Here is a 15,918-nt window from a genome sequence, read left to right on the forward strand (position 1 = left end):
TTCTCTGCTTTTCCTTTTTGGTTTGGGGTTTTGTTTTTGCTTTTTTTTTTTTTAAGTGAGTGCTCTAGGGTTTAAAATATGCATATTTTATCTATCACATTGCACCTTCAAATAATATCACTTGAAACATAACGTAAAAACCTAATAATAAACTTTATAACTATCATCTCATCCCTTCCATCTGTGCTACTATTGTCATACATTTCACTTCTATATATCATCTAAACCCTGGCATGCATATAATTTTTGCTTTAAATAGTCAATTGTATTCTAAATAAAAATTTTAATGAGAAGGAAGATAGTCTTTTATATTTACTCACATTTATGCCATTTCAAGTACTCTTCATTCCTTTGTGTAGATCCACATTTCCACCTGATTTTTTCCTTCTGCCTGAATAACTTATAAATTATTTCAACTTTATTTGTTAGAAAAAAAACTATTGTTTAGCCTTCAGTTTTGTTTTTATTGTTGTTTGTTTGGGGTTTTTATTGGCCAGACCATGTGGTCTGTAGGATGTTAGTTGCCCAACCAAGGATTGAACTTGGGCCCCGGCAGCAAAAGCACTGAGTCATAACTGCTGGGCCACCAGGGAATTCCCTTGCCTTCACTTTTGAAGAATGCTTTCACATATTTCCAAGCTATCATTTTCTTTAGCACCTTAAAGATGCCATTCTGTTGTCTCTGGCTTGCATAGCTTTAGTCTACAGTGATCCTTACCTTTGGTTTTCTGTGCATACTGTCTTTCTTCCCTCTAGCTGCTTTTAAGATTTCTCTATCATTGGTTTTCAGCAACTTGATTATGATGGGGTTCAGTGTGAGTTTCAGGGTTTGCAGTTTTATCCTGCTTGGGGTTCACCAAGCTTCTTAGATCACTGTCTTAGCATATTTATCAAATTTAGAAAGGTTTTCACCATTGTTTCTTAGTATTATTTCTTGGTATTCAGAAAAGATTTAACATTTCTGGAGCTCTTTTTCTGCATAACTGTCTCTTGCATGGAATTCTTCCTCACAATTTTTAGCTACGTCAACCTCCCTGACCTCCAATCTCTGTCCCCACCAGTCAGTGAGACCACTGTGCTACACTTGCGACCCCCACCAGACCCTGCTTCATGATCCAGAATGTACCTCTAGGTAAAAGCCTAGGTGACGACAGAGCTCACTTCATTTGTCTCTCTTCCCTCAGGAATCACAATCCTGTACTACTTCTAGTCCAACATCAGAAAACAGGTGTTGCATACATTTTGTGCAGTTTCTGGTTGTTTACAATGGCAGGGTAAATGTGATCCCTGTTACTCCATGATAGATTAAAGCAGAAGTACACTTATCCTTTTTTAAAAATCCATTTACTAACAATTTTGAGGAAGTAGTGGAAAGTAAACATGAGTTAAATCTACCACAGTTAGCTAGAAATTCACTTTAATTTTTAAAATTATAAACAAGACATAATAGTTTTTTAATTAATAATTATCCCAAAACAGTGAGAAGGATAAAAACTGTTTCCAGCTTTTCACTGGACAGTCAAAGTGTGAGTCATAGTCATTTTCTTTACTAACTTTGAGAAGGATCTCCTGATAAAAAGAACTGTTCCCAAAGCTTATACTGCTTTTTCTCCAAACACAACACTTACCATTATCTAAGCTTAAGCTGGTTATTCAAGTGTCGTCTTGGCAATGTAACTTGTATGATTTTGCTCTAAGAAGTACAATTTTGAACAATATTTTTGTAGTTCTGGTCTCCTCTCTACCTTTACTGGCAAAATTAATCAGTTTCCTACACTTACTCTGGAAAATACCATTTGATTTAACAGAGAGGTAGCCATACTTTGTTTTAAAATTGTGGGGCGTTCCCTGGTACCTAGTTGTTAGGATTCTGGACTTTCACTGCCATTGCCCAGGATCAGTCCCTGGGTGGGTAACTGAGTCCCACAAGCCAAGTGAACTGCCAAAAAAAAGAAAAAAAAAGATGTCAAAGTTTTATGGCTTTGTGCCACCATAGGACAGCATATCACAAGAAACAATACCCTTAGGGATCATTACAATAAAATCCAATAAAGTCCGCTTTTCAAACAGTCAGCACTATATTTCTTATTTGAACTTCTCATTTTCAGCTATGATGCCAAGTCAACAGTCCTATAAATTATTTTGTCCCCTAGCTCATAAAGATTCATGGTGTATATTCAAACTGTAGCCCTATTCAACATTTACACTTACAGAGTTATTTTGTATTGCACTATTTCATCATTAATTTTACTGTTCAATGAACTACTTTTGTATCATGACAAATTTAATGCAACACAATAGTAACAGTAAAAATACAGGTTTTTACAATTAAGAATTTTAACACTATCCTGACACGAAACACATTATCGCAAATAATCTATAGTTGATAACTGAAATTATCTACCAATGCAGTCCTTGCAGTGAATAAAAAGAAACAATTATTAAGAAGGTAACATGGCAACCCACTCTAGTACTCTTGCCTGGAGAATCCCTTGGACAGAGGAACCTTGCCGGCTACAGTCCATGGGGTCACAGAGTCAAACACGACCAAGCAACCGACACATAAAATTGAGGAGATACTTGATGACACAAGTGTGCAGTTCATCTACTCTCCCACTCCTGCAGGAAGCAGGATGGGGCAGGCAGCACCTGGGAGGCAGGATGGCGCACCCCCACCCCTCCATCCCTTCTGGAAATCCTGGGGCCTCAGTGCCTGCAACAGCTGGCCTTGGGCAAATAAAAGACTAAGTTGTTTACTGGCAAAAAAAAAAAAGACGGTAACAGAACTTCCTGCTCACTTCACATTCTAATAAGGTTATGCTCAAAATCCTTCAAGCTAGGCTTCAACACCAGTACATGAACCAAGAACTTCCAGATGTTCAAGCTGGGTTTAGAAAAGGCAGAGGAACCACAGATCAAATTGCCAATATTTATTGGATCATGGAAAAAGCATGGGAGTTCCAGAAAAACATCTACTTCTGCTTCACTGACTATGCTAAAGCCTTTGACTTGTGTAGATCACAACAAACTGTGGAAAATTCAAGAGATGGGAATACTAGACCACCTTACCTGTCTCCTGAGAAACTTGTATGTGGGTCAAGAAGCAACAGTTAGAACTGGATATGGAAAAACTGACTGGTACAAAATTTGGAAAGGAGTACAACAAGGCTGTATATTGTCACCCTGCTTAACTTCTATGCAGTGCCAGGTGCCGGTCTAGATGAACCACAAGCTGGAATCCAGATTTCTGGGAAAATATCAATAACCTCAGATATGCAGATTACCTCTCTAATGGCAGAAAGCAAAGAGGAACTAAAGAGCCTCCTAATGACAGTGAAAGAGGAAAGTGAAAAGGCTGGTTTAAAGTCAACATTCAAAAGACTACACATTAAAAAACTATACATTAAAATGATGGCATCTGTTCCCATCACTTCACAGCAAATAGAAGGGGAAAAAGTGGAAGCCATGATAGATTTTATTCTCTTGGGCTCCCCAATCACTGCGGACAGTGACTGCAGCCATGAATTAAAAGATGCTTGCTTCTTGGAAGGAAAGCTATGACAAACCTAGACAGCATATTAAAAGCAGAGACATCACTTTGCTGACAAAGGTCTGTATAGTCAAAGCTGTGGATTTTCCAGTAGTCAAGTACACATGTGAAAACTGGACCAAAAACAAGGTGGAGCACTGAAGAATTGATGCTCTTGAATTGTGATAATGGAGAAGACACTTGAGAGTCCCTTCGACAGCAGGGAGATCAAACCAGTCAATCCTAAAGGAAATCAACTCTGAATATTCATTGGAAGGACTGACGCTGAAGCTCCTATACTTTGGCCACCTGAGGCAAACAGCCAACTCATTGGAAAAAACTCTGAAGCTGGGAAAGATTGAGGGCAGGAGAAGTGGATGGCAGAGGATGAGATGGTTAGATAGTATCACTGACCCAATGGACATGAATTTGAACAAATTCAGGGAGACAATGGAGGACAGAGGAGCCTGGCATGCTGCAGTCCATGGAGTAACAAAAGGTTGGACATAGTGACTGAACAACAGCAACAAATAAAAATTCTATGGAAATTTTAACTGATCTTACATTTTAAATCAGTTAAGTGTATGTGAACAGAATTGCCCCATCAGTTTTTCCTCTAAAACCATCAAATCAATTGCAAACTCCTTGACAGATCACCAGAGTTTGTGGACTACCTTTGAGAAACTCTGTTTTAAGAATAGGCATTCATATCTCTAATCAATGGAAGTACTTATTGATTATCAGTGCTTCACACAAAGATGATATTTAATACCCATATAATAAATTTTTAAACTATATTTTAGTTTTGTACATGTTAAGCTATTCTAAACTCTGAGGTTACAGTGGTGAAAAAGAGGGGTATTGTCTTTCTCTCTACTGGAAAGAAGCAGACAATATAAAGAAAACAGGTTAAGTTCATAAAATGTGAATGATATAAAAGAAATAGTGTAATGAAATAAAGTGTGACTTGAAGAGAGCAGGAACTAATTTAGATAGAGTGTTCCGGGAAAATCTCACTAAGAAGGCCACAGCTGAAAAGAATGCTGAAATGAGAAGGAAGCAGGCATTGAGGAACTGAAAACATACTAGGCAGAAGACCCAGAAAGAGAAAAGGACCCAAGGCAGTGGTAGTGGTTTGGCCTTTTGGGGGGAACAGAGAGAAGGTTGAGGGGCCTGAAGCAGAATGAGCAAGAGAAATGAGAGGATGAGAAGAGGCTGGGAAAACACTCAAATGCCAGATTAGCAGAGCCTTCTGGGCTGTGGTGAGTTTGGGAAGCTACTAGAAGACTGCAAGCAAAAGAATGACAGGGGCTAATATATCTATACAAAAGTTTGCTGGATGCTCCACAGAGTATGAAAAAGCTGGAGAGAAGCAGAGCAAAAGTCCCTTGGAGATGAAAGGAGATGAGAGTCCCTTGGAATGAAAGGAAATCAAACCAGTCAACCCCAAAGGAAATCAACCCTGAGTATTCATTGGAAGGACCAATGCTGAAGCTGAAGCTCCAATATTTTGTCCACCTGATGCGAAGACTGACTCATTGGAAAAGACCCTGATGCTGGAAAAAATTGAGGGCAGAAGGAGAAGGGGACAACAGAGGATGAGATGGTTGGATGGCATCATCGATTTGATGAACAAGAGTTTGAGCAAACTGTAGGAGATAGTAAAGAACAGGGAAGCCTGGCATGCTGTGGTCCATGGGATTGCAAGGAGTCAGACACAACTAAGTGACTGAACAACAACAAAGAGCAAGAGCAAGGAGACCAGTTACAAGGATATTTAATAATTCAAGCAAGAGATGACTAGGGTGGAAGCAGTAGAGATGGACAGAACTAAATGAATTTAGGAAGTATTTTTCGTATACAATGGGTAAGACTTGCCAATGCATTGAATGAATTAATGAATGACATAATTAATGCATAGTCACTAAAATAGGAGATCCACAAGGAGAAAGGTCAGCATGCACTGTAGAAGTTAAGGAAAGCTTTCTGGAGGAGGCAGATGAGCGCTGGGCTTTAGAGATGATCTAGCTATGGCTAAGAAGTAAAAACATAGGGATCCAACTGCAGACAAACCAATGAAGTGGGACTGAGTTTCTGTGTGTTTGGAGACTCATGAGTTGCCAGCTTCGTGGAAGTGTTGACTGTCGAGGAACAAGCAGGATAGAAGTGTACAGTGGGATGGGAAGGGGTTGAATCATGGAGTATTTGGAAAGCCCAGAAGGATGAACTCTATGCCTACACCTGACACAATCCCTAGGACAGCTGTACCTTAGGCTTCCTACCAAGCAAACAGCCAATGAGCCCTTTGTCAAGTTCCATGCCTGGACCCAGGCACCCTTCTTACTGCCTCCCAGGAAAGGCCCAGAGTACTCACTGATGACATCAGGGTGACCTGTGAGTCAGCAGGCTGGGAGCTGGAACAGGTCCCTGGTACATTTACTGTCCCTGGCAGGTATGGCACACCTAACACTGTATAAATGCCTCAGATAACAACTAAGTTATCCTATATAGTCTAAGCTAGAGGGGACCCAAAAACAACTCAGTGCCTAAATAGCTCTCGTGGAGGTCTGCTCAGCTGCCTTTTACAATGCACAGCACAAGGTGCCAAGCACATTTCCCACATTAGCTCATTTAATAGGCACAATGTCCACCCTTTAGTGAGCTCATATCCGTATTTTACTGATGAGGAAACTGAAGGGCAGACAACTTAAGGTCACACTGTTAGCAAGACTCAGAGCCAGGACTCCTACCCAGAGTTGACTGACCCCAAAGCTCTCATCCTTTCATATCACAGTCCTAGAGCAATTTCATGGGCCAAAGCAACTGGAGTGTCAAACCTACAACTCTGGAGGGCAATTCAGCAGCTCTTTAGCTCGCCTTCCCACCTTAGCAGGAAGCCGTTTATCAGATTAACAACCCACCTGCTCCCACAGCAAAGAGCAGAGTCCTGAGGAAACAGAACTTGGCTTGGCTGGAACTTCTGTAATGACAAGACACAGGGATACTTTGGGCCTCGGAGCAGGGAAGCAACTTTGAGCTTTTCCCCTCCCCAGGGGGAGACTGGGATGTGTCCTGTGACTTAAGTGTCAGCATTAAGTAATAAAAAGAACACAGAATTTGGAGCCAGACAGATGTGGGTTTGAGTTACAACACATCTGTGACCTTGGACAAACCACTTAGCCTCTCCATGTCTCAGTTGCTTCAGCTGAAGAATGGTTTAATGCCACCTCCCTCATGGGACCGTCTTGGGCATTAAATGAGATGGCATATTTCAGATGCTTTCTCCACAACTCAAGCAAGAGCTGCCCTTTTCTCTCTCTCTCAATTGGACAGGGCAGCCATTACTGGTCCCACTTGTCCGATGAACAAACTGAGACTCCAAAGATTGAGAAGCCTACTTAGAAGTAGAGGTCATCTCCTAACTCACAAAATGAGGCTCTTTCCACTGCTTTTTTTTTTTTTTTTTTTTGCTGGTTCCTCAAAAGCAGAAACAGCAAGCCCCCTAAAGCTTGTAGTTTTGCCTTGAGTATATAGCTGTCTGGAGCCTCCTCTTATTCTTGCTCTCCTTTCCCGAATTCTTATCTCACCAGTCTCTGCACACAAATCAGACTGATCATCATAAAGCAATAGAGAGGTTCACGGGCCGAATAGGAGGTAAACACAATTCTCTCCACAAGCAAGACAAACCCCCTCTGTTGGCACAAAATCATGACTCACTCAAGACCTTTTATGAGAGCCAGATGCTGAGCATGTCTAAATCGCTACAAATTGCTTCCATGGTGTGTGTTGGTGGAGGGGAGGGGACCAACCAACATCTATATATATTTATACATTTACCAGGAAACGCGTTTATATTGTTTTCCAATCAGGATTTACCACAAGCCAGGAGTTCCACACCTAATGAACAGGCAAAACCCAGCCCATTGTCAACAGAGAAAAATCTATCTCAAACACAAAAGATTTTAAATCAAAATGGATGTTAGACGAGCAGGATTCCCAGTATTGCTGGGCAGCCAGGGCTGTCTCCAGCAGCTGACAGGGTAAGTGATAGCTGTTTCTGAGCTCAGACTTCATCCTGGAATCCTTAGAATCTTGACTTGGATAAATCTTTTTAATCTTTAGAATTTTCCTCTTGAATAAAAATATTCCCCAACATCTCTTGGAGGCAGACGACCACATATAACTTAGTTCCAGCCAACAGGATAAGCAGAATTGTTGTTTGGCAGCTTCTGGGAAATTTATTTAAGATACGCCCTAGATGTGCCCTTTGTCTCTTCCTCCCTATCCCTCATCCTCCTGCTTGGAACATGAATTAGATGCCTGGAGTTCATCTTAGACCATAATGATGAGGGCCACATCTGAAGGACAGCAGAATGTAAAGCTAGAAGCAGTCTGGATTCCTGAGTACTATAGAGCCTGAACTGCCTACAATAGACTTTTTTTTAATATAAGACAGAAATAAATGTTATTCTGTTTAACCCACTGTTTTTCAGGTCTCTGTTACTCAGCACTGCTCGCAGTAGAAGTAAACATAACCCAGTGCCCTAAACACACCATCAGTTCTTCTTCTTGTCCTTGGTCTTCTTTCTCTCCTGACACCCTGAGGCTCCAGGCCAAGCTAGCCCTGTGCTTCATAGCCCCCAACATGTTTAATTCCCACATCTTCCCCAATTTCACTAAGTAATCTTACATTCTTTGGTAGCTGCTGCTGCTGCTAAGTCTCTTCAGTCGTGTCCGACTCTGTGCGACTCCATAGATGGCAGCCTACCAGGCTCCCCCCGCCCCCCCGCCGTTCCTGGGATTCTCCAGGCAAGAACACTGGAGTGGGTTGCCATTTCCTTCTCCAGTGCATGAAAGTGAAAGTGAAGTCACGCAGTCATGTCCAACTCTTCTCGACCCCATGGACTGCAGCCTACCAGGCTCCTCCATCCATGGGGTTTTCCAGGCAAGAGTACTGGAGTGGTGTGTCATTGCCTTCTCCTTCTTTGGTAGGGTGCTGGGTATAAAATAAACATTAAATTTTATTAATGTAATAATTTTAATAATAAAATAATTTTATTATATTGGAAAACAGTAGAAAAGGAAATAAGGAAAGCATTACATTTAAGCAATCAAAATAATGCCAGTGTGTCCACATCTGCCCCTTTGCCCAGCCCTCCCTATTTCTGTATTTAAAGCTTTTGAGGTCCAATAAAATAGTACATGTTGTCTGCAAAAAAAAAAAAAATATATATATATATACACACATATACACATATAACACACTTAGAGATCCATATAATAAGAAAGATACAGGACTTAAATGAAGTAATGTATTTGAATATACAAAACAAGATCTAGACAATGGAAAATTGTACTGTATTCTTGTATAGACCTACTAGTTTCCTCAAATTATTAATATATATGTCAAAAGTTCCAATCAGAATACAAACAACATAGTCAATGGAATTTTATAAAATCAGCTTCAAATTTATGTGAAGAATGACTGAAAATAGCCAAGAAAACTGTAAAAAAGAAGAACAGTTAAAGAGTCTTGCCTTACCAGAACATAGTATAGAGTCAAACAGAAATAGAAAAACAGTTCAATTAAAAAGAAAAAGAAAATCCACAATCAATAGCAATATTTATGAAAAGTTAACATTGTAATTCCCTGGCACTCCAGTGGTTAGGACTCTGTGCTTTCATTGCTGAGGGCCACGAATCAATCCCTGGTCAGGGAACTAAGATCCCACAAGCTATGTGGCAAGACCAAAAAAATAAAAAGTTAACACATGATATATATGGAAATTCAGTTTGGTAGGAAGAGAATGGACTATTTAATAAATGATGCTAGTACAACTGGTTTTCCATATGGGAGAAAGTATAAAGGGACTCTAATCTTATACATTATTAAAAAGAAAAAAATTCCACACAGATTTTAAAAATACAGAAGTAAAGAGCAGTAAAAGAGTGAAAACAATATATTTCAAGAAAACTTTGGAGACTACATTAAAAACTGAAGATGGGGGGACATTTCTAACAAAGACTGGAAACCTGGAGACTAAAAAAGATATAAGATCATTTTAACTATATAAATGTTTACAACTTTCACACCATAAACAAAAGCCACAGAGAAATAAGGTATCTGGGAAAATATTTGTAAGATAGATTTAAAAGTTAATTTGGACTTTTTTAAGTAGGAAAATATGATGCAAAATATGATACATTAAAATGACTCCAAGATAATTTGTATATATGTGTTTGTATGAATGTCTGCAAAGAATACACTGGGGCTCCAAGAAGTCCTCTATGAATAGCACCCTTCTTTCTTGCTCAAGGTTCTGAAAAAGTTGAAAGTAAACAAACAGTATATATGGGGGCCAAAATGTCCTATTTTTAATGATAGAGGTAGAGTCCCCTTTACTGTATTCCACCCAGACCCTTAAGCCTCTTCACTATTAAACTCTAGGTTGCTCATAGCCAGGCTGAATACCTATATCTTTCCTCATTCAGTTACCTAGAAAAGGTGACTCTTCTGGTAACTCTCAAAATTTATAGTTTCTCACTGATTCTTTGTTTCGGAGTACACTGTACCCCCATTCCTGAGTTGATCACAGTATCAGAATGAGATCTGCTGATTGAATTAAATAGTCAAGGCTGTATACTGTCACCCATGCAAAGTACATCATGTGAAATGCCAGGCTGGATGAAGCACAAGCTGGAATCAAGACAGTTGGGAGAAATATCAGTAACCTCAGATAGGCAGATGACACCACCCTAATCGAAGAAAATAAAGAGGAACTAAAGAGCCTCTTGATGAAGGTAAAAGAGTAGAGTGAAAAAGCTAGCTTCAAACTCAACATTCAAAAAATGAAGATCATAGGATCTGGTCCCATCACTTGATGGCAAATATATGGGGGGAAAATGGAAACAATGACAGACTTTTATTTCCTTGGGCTCCCCAATCATTGTGGCCAGTGATTACAGCCATGAAATTAAAAGATGCTTGCTCCCTGGAAGAAAAGCTATGACCAATCTAGACAGCATATTAAAAAGCAGAGATATCACTTTGCCAACAAAGGTCCATCTAGTCAAAGCTATGGTTTTTCTGGTAGTCAAGTACAGATGTGAGAGTTGGACCATAAAGAAGGCTGATCGCAGAAGAACTGACGCTTTCAAACTGTGCTACTGGATAAGACTCAAGAGTCCCCTGGACTACACGGAGATCAAACCAATCCATCCTAAAGGAAATCAACCCTGAATATTCATTGCAAGGACTGATGCTGAAGCTGAAGTTTCAATACTTCGGCCACCTGATGTGAAGAGTCAACTCACTGGAAAAGACCCTGATGTTGGGAAAGACTGAGGGCAGGAGGAGAAGGGGGTGGCAGAGGATGAGATGGTTGGATAGCATCATCAACTCAATGGACATGAGTTTGAGCAAACTCCAGTAGACAGTGAAGGACACAGAAGCCTGATGTGCTGCAGTCCGTGCGGTTGCAAAGAGACGGACACAAATGAGTGACTGAACAACAAATCAAACCTATGCCTGGAGCTGGAGGAGGAGGGGTGTCAGTCACACTAACTGGGAGACTAACTATGCGGGGGGTGGAGTGAATTTCCCAAACAAGAAGTCCAAGAACATCCTGTAAGAGACGAGGGGAAACAGCCCCCTACCCAGCAGAAGTGTGAGCTCCCCAGCCTTGGAGAACCAGGTGACAGACAAGCTGAGACTGAAAGAATGAAAAAAAGTTAGCATCGGAAAGGAGGGGTCGAAGGCATTTGAGGCAGAGCAAACAGCATGTATAAAGCATGCAGAAACTGCTAGTATTTCAGTATGTCTGGAGCACAGAGTGAGATGAGCATTGACAAGAGATGATGTTGAACTGGCGTGGGCAGAGAGCAGACAAGGACTGTGAGCTTTTTGATGAGTGTTGTTTTTCAGTCGCTAAGTCATGTCCAATTCCTTGTGACCTCATGAACTGCAGCATGCCAGGCTCCTCTGCCCTCCACTATCTCCTGTAATTTGCTCAAATTCATGTCTATTGAGTCAGTGATGCTATCCAACCATCTCTTCCTCTGCCACTGCTTTTTCCTGCCTTCAATCTTTCCCAGCATCAGGGTCTTTTCCAGTGAGTTGCCTCTTCACATCAGGTAGCCCAAGTATTGATGAGGACAAAATTTATATTTCTAGGCAGTTTACCACTGGCTTGAGATACACAGATATGGGTTCAATCCCAATTCTCTCTCAATGGTTATGGGCAACTTCTCTGAGCTTCAGGGTGTTTTTCCTTTTTTTAAACTATCTAATCCATAAAATGCAACTATTACTAGCTCTCTCACAGAGTTACTGGAAGATTAAATGACAGGGTATATGTATGGCCTCTGACATATGGATGGTCTGGATAAAAAGTAGCTGTTGTTATTACTATCAGTGCCTCTCTCAGGCCTAGCATGCCTGCCCTCAAAGACCAAACAATAGTAGGATCAGTAAACACTGTAGACTGAAGGATTAGCTTTCCCTGTGAATCAGCTTTGCCCCTGAACACAGCTCCTTACTCCAGCAGCTCCTTAGTACCCTTGACCCTGTTCCCTGGTGCCCTCCAAATCTCAAGGTATTTCTAAAACTCAGCTATCAACGGGCTGGGGCCCCAGACTCCTGAGCCTCCAGAGGTGACTCTGCCCCATAGATGTGCTCAGACTGACAGTGAAATGACAACGCAACCAGGGCTAATCTGGACTGGGGAGAAGCCAAGAGGTAACTAAGGAGTCACAGCTGCCTGAGGGAGATCTGAGGAAAGCTGGGCTGAGTGAAGCTTCTCAGAGCCTTTGCTGGCCTTTTCTGGAAGATTAACTCCCTGCAGCAGGAACTCTAGAGCTTTAGCACCCCTTTCAAAGCCTATGCAGGGCTTCCCTGGTGGCTCAGAGGTTAAAGCGTCTGCCTGCAATGCGGGAGACTTGGGTTCGATTCCTGGGTTGGAAAGATCCCCTGGAGAAGGAAATGGCAACCCACTCTAGTATTCTTGCCCGGAGAATCCCATGGATGGAAGAGCCTGGTGGGCTACAGTCCACGGGGTCGCAAAGAGTCGGATACAACTGAGCACTTTCACTTCAAAGCCTATGCAAGTGAAAAGGCTTACCATGTCTGAAAGTCTGGACTTTAGGTCTGTAACTCATATCTCCCCAGAGGCTGAAGGCCTTTCTGTGTCTCTATTCAGAGGCTTCTAGACACAGACTTTTCCAGGCACTCCTGAAGGGTATAGAGTAGTGGCAGATGTTGAGTATACTGTATTTACTTGATCACCAATATGCAGTCTGTAAAAGCTTCAACTTTGAAGTCACACAGAACTGGGTCTGAAACCCAGCTATGCTCCTCACTCACTGTAAAACTTTGGGAAAAGTACTCTACCCCGATCCTCAGTTTTCTCATCTGTAAAATGGGAACAGTATTGCTAAGAAGATTAAATAACATATGAGAGGTGCTAGATGTGATCCTTCATAAATATCAATTCTTTCCTTCCTTTGATGCTACCAAGCTCCTTTTCCCACTCTTGGATCCTTTCTCTTACTCTTTAGCCACTATCTTGTTTCCCATTCTTGCTGTGAACTGACCATCAGAAAGGTTCACAGTCCACTGGGAACAATTCCCTCCCCAACCCAAGGCATTTGCACTCAGGCAGCAATAAAAGCCACAATCACTCCATCATGTGAATTAAGCATTATGCCAGATCTTATGCCAAGGGTGGGGGATACCATGAAGAATAATGCACAATCTCCTCCTTAAGAATCTCTTCCCCAGTGGGAGAAAGCAGCAGAAAAGAGCTCACAATAATACAGTGAGAGTGATAAAGGGGAAGCTACCCAGAGAGTCAGGGGGCATTTAAGGAGGAGATGACACATGCAGTAACTCTCCAAGGATGAGTAGGTATTCACTGCAAGAAAGACACTGGGAAAAGAGCAAAGGAAAGACATGAGCAAAATCAAGGAGGGGACCTAGAACTTGGCTTGTGCAAAGAAATGGGCAGTTCTGGATTCCTGGACAATAAAGTAGCATATAGCAGATGCCCAGTTAATATATGTTTTGGAAAAGCACAGAAAAGAGTGTGATGGGAAATACACCAAACTGTTCACCTACATTGAGGCTGCAAATACGGAGGAAGTCTTTCAGTTGTTACTTTATATTCTACTATATTATTTGTTACAAGTACATATCAATTTTATAATTTAAAAATATACTTTTTAATGCAGAAAAATGTTAATTTGGACCACGGTGCACAGAACAAGTTGGAATGGGGGTAAGTCCAAAGCAGGGAGACCAGTTGCAAGGCTACTGCAGGGGTCAATGTGCTAAACCAGAGAAGTAGCTGTGGGGATGGGGAGAAAGAAAAGTCAGGAGTATCAACACTGTGGAGTCGTGTGGGTGGTGGTACATGTACTGAAAAAGGGACCAGGAGTGAAAATCAACCTCAGTAAGGAGGGCAGGAGAGGTATAGAGACAAGAAGAGCAATTTTATCCTTGTGGACACGGAGGTACCCAACGGATATCCAAGTGGAGCTGCTCAGCTGGTGACCTGAATATACAGCCCTGATGTTTAGGGAAAGACAGAGATGAAGGAGATATGATGGTGAGAAATAGCAGCATGTAAATCATTAAAGCCATGGGGACAGGTGACATCTATCTATCTCCAGCGAGAGTACAACACAGGTGAAAAAGAGAGGGTCCAGGGTGGACACCAGCCTTAAAATTAGGGAAAGAACTCATGAAGATGTCAGAGAAGGAACAGCTAGAGGATTAAGAAAATCAAGAGGTCACAACGCCTTAGAGGAAAAACAGTTTGGAAGGGGGGATGATAATAGTGTCAAACAGTTCTGAGAGGTCAAGGAAGACGAAGACTCAAAAGTGACCTTGACATGCATGCCCACCAAGATCCCTGGGTTTCCAGGGAGGTGCCACTCAGAACGATCCTAGATAGGAAGGGCGGGCTATGGAGCCTCCATCCTTTTCATGGCTGTATCTGAGCTGACTTTCGCCCTTTGCTTTCTAGCCCCAGTAGTGCAGGACCCAAACCTTGTCACTGCACTGTCTCTAAGCCTGGCCTGTTACATTCTGAGTTTTATAAAATCCCCTCAAATGGAATGGGCTGCAAACCATGAGTGCAGCACATGAAACACACCTGGGTGTCCTGGGAAAGGCACCAGTCCTGGCGCATCTCTAATTCTTCCTTTGATCCTGAGCAAGCCATAGTTCCTTAATGAGCCTCCGTTTTCCCATCAGTAACTTAAGAGGATCAGAAGGGATCATCTTTAAGGTGTCCTTCCAACCCTTATATTCCATGATCCAATAAGCCACATGAAGAGACAGACTCCTGCTTTGCTTTTCCTGGGCAGAGATCTTTTGAAAATCTGGCTTTCTGAAGTAAAAAGTTTGTTCAGAAATCACAATGTTAATTAGCCATGGGTAAGAAAATCCCATGGACGGAGGGGCCTGGTAGGCTGCAGTCCATGGGGTCGCTAGGAGTCGGACACGACTGAGCGACTTCACTTTCACTTTCCACTTTCATGCATTGGAGAAGGAAATGGCAACCCACTCCAGTGTTCTTGCCTGGAGAATCCCAGGGACGGGGGAGCCTGGTGGGCTGCCGTCTATGGGGTCGCACAGAGTCAGATACGACTGAAGCGACTTAGCAGCAGCAGCAAGAAAGCATAAGCCCACCAGAGTGACTCCCTTACCCTGCATCCAAGTGTAGGACCTACAGTCATGTAGATTTCAAACACAATGAAGAAAGGAGATCACTCTGAATTGATGTCTGACTTCAGAGAAAGCCCTGCTCTTTAAGCCCTTCTTTTGTGTCAGTGTCCAATGCGGGACAGCATAAGAGGGGTGACTATGCCCAGCTTCAAATCCCTACTTATGAGTTGTACTGCCTCAGGCAAATAGACTTTATCTAGCCTTTCTGTTGGAGAAGGCAGTGGCACCCCACTCCAGTACTGTTGCTTGGAAAATCCCATGGGCAGAGGAGCCTGGTAGGCTGCAGTCCATGGGGTCGCTAAAAGTCGGGCATGACTGAGAGGCTTCACTTTCGCTTTTCACTTTCATGCATTGGAGAAGGAAATGGCAACTCAATCCAGTGTTCTTGCCTGGAAAATCCCAGGAACGGGGGAGCCTGGTGGGCTGCCGTCTATGGGGTCGCACAGAGTCGGACATGACCTAAATGACTTAGTAGTAGTAGTAGTAGTAGTAGCCTTTCTGTGGGAGAAGGCACCGGCAACCCACTCCAGTACTCTTGTCTGGCAAATCCCATGGACGGAGGAGCCTGGTAGGCTGCAGTCCATGAGGTCGCTAAAAGTCAGGCACGACTGAGAGGCTTCACTTTCACTTTTCACTTTCATGCATTGGAGAAGGAAATGGC

The 15,918-nt window shown here is 42.2% G+C and overlaps 1 protein-coding gene across 4 annotated transcripts in view; it reads left to right on the forward strand.

Annotated features, from left to right (window-relative positions):
* Window positions 1–15,918, forward strand: part of RPAP2 (RNA polymerase II associated protein 2) — a 127,401-nt gene that overhangs the window by 105,458 nt on the left and 6,025 nt on the right. Inside the window, exon 11 of one of the 4 annotated variants that reach the window (XM_010860444.1) lies at window positions 13,757–14,316. The exons of 2 other annotated variants lie outside the window; for them this stretch is intronic. In XM_010860444.1, the coding sequence (XP_010858746.1) occupies window positions 13,757–13,859 (103 nt within the window). In that variant the 3' untranslated portion in view covers window positions 13,860–14,316. Of the gene's footprint in view, window positions 1–13,756; window positions 14,317–15,918 lie in introns of those variants that run through there. One more of the 4 variants, XM_010860445.1, reaches the window with a different exon arrangement.

This window comes from Bison bison, unplaced genomic scaffold, assembly GCF_000754665.1.
Source record: "Bison bison bison isolate TAMUID 2011002044 unplaced genomic scaffold, Bison_UMD1.0 scf7180017864466, whole genome shotgun sequence".
Classification (NCBI taxonomy): Eukaryota; Metazoa; Chordata; class Mammalia; order Artiodactyla; family Bovidae; genus Bison; species Bison bison.